At 50.3% G+C, this 1,331-nt stretch overlaps 1 protein-coding gene across 2 annotated transcripts in view; it reads right to left on the reverse strand.

Annotated features, from left to right (window-relative positions):
- The window catches only part of MORC2 (MORC family CW-type zinc finger 2), a 44,465-nt gene that overhangs the window by 780 nt on the left and 42,354 nt on the right, over positions 1–1,331 (reverse strand). Inside the window, exon 25 of one of the 2 annotated variants that reach the window (XM_012813735.2) lies at positions 874–1,053. In XM_012813735.2, the coding sequence (XP_012669189.1) occupies positions 874–1,053 (180 nt within the window). Of the gene's footprint in view, positions 1–864; positions 1,054–1,331 lie in introns of both variants that reach the window. The other variant, XM_003803332.3, reaches the window with a different exon arrangement.

Below are 1,331 nucleotides of genomic sequence, written 5' to 3' on the forward strand. Positions count from 1 at the left end.
AAAAAAAAAAAAAGTGTGTTTCCTCAGACAACACAAATGTGTCCACTTCTCACTGTCACCACCCAACATCCAAGCCACCACTACCTCACCAAGGCAACGGTGGGAGCCTCCTCACAGGAGGCCTGGTTCTAACCTCCTCCCCTCCTAACATTTCCCTGCTGTCAGGACCAAATCCCACCTCATACAGGCCCTGCCTCTGCTTCTATACCCATAAATCTCCAATCACATCTCATGGCATCTTCCCTCGCAGGAGCACTCATGGTCCCTTCGTCACATGATCAGCTTCTAGTCCCAGCTCAAATACTTAACTTCAAGAGACTACCCCTGAACACTCTAGTTATGTGGCCTCCCACCATTTACTGTAACTCATTATTTACTTCACAGCACTTCTCACCATCAGTCTCCTTCACCACATAGTCACACTGTGACAGCAAGAACCTCCTCTGGCCTGTCTTGTTCACTCAGTCCATACGTCAGGCAGAGAGCAGGCCCCTGTGCTTGCTGCCTGGATAAAGAACTGCCACCCTAAGTCACACTACTTCCCACTTTCAGGTTACCCAATCCCATCTGGATATCATCTGAAAAGCAAGAACCTCCTTGTTTTTATGGTTTGGAGGATTCTCAAACCAGGCTGTACATCAGAATGTCTAAATAAGGTGGAAAGTTTAGTTGTGTGGGTCTGGCTGGTCTGATGTCAGCAGCCACACCACTACAAGCCCTGCTGGTCAGGGTGCTGTGCAGCCAGGATTGAAACCACCTACTCCTATGAATGGATGGATTCACGTGGGACGGGAAGAGGAGGTGCTCAGACCCCCTCCGATAGACCAGGTGGTCGAGCTGTGGTGAGAGGACTCCCTAGCTCACCTCCTGCACCTTTTGCAGGAGTGCCACGATGTTGGTCCTCAGTCTCTGTAGCTTCTCCTCTGTCTCACGCAGCTTCCTCTCGGAGGTGCGCAGGCTTTCCTCAGAAGCCTTGGCCCGTGAGTCGGCACGGCTTTGGTAGGAATGGCAGAGATTCTGCAGCCCCACTTCATACTGCTTGAAGTACTCTTTCTGTTAAGAGGGAAGCCAGAGGGCAACTGCGTTAAGTTCACATGAGTCTCCAAGGACCTTCTAGATAGGCATACTGTCCCCAGTCAGCTCCACACAGGGATGCTTGGTTTGAAGGAACATCTCAGATGCGAGGGGTGAGCTGTCTCAAGAGATCTTATACTTATCTCATGGGGCTACCACAGGGAAGACAAGGCGATCACACAGGTAAAGTGTTCAGCAAGGTGCTCTGGCAGACAAATTGTGGAGTACATCAGAGGGGTGATTCTTTTTTTTTTTTT

The sequence above is a fragment of the Otolemur garnettii genome, unplaced genomic scaffold (genome assembly GCF_000181295.1).
Source record: "Otolemur garnettii isolate 467f Iridium unplaced genomic scaffold, OtoGar3 scaffold00294, whole genome shotgun sequence".
NCBI classification, from domain to species: Eukaryota; Metazoa; Chordata; class Mammalia; order Primates; family Galagidae; genus Otolemur; species Otolemur garnettii.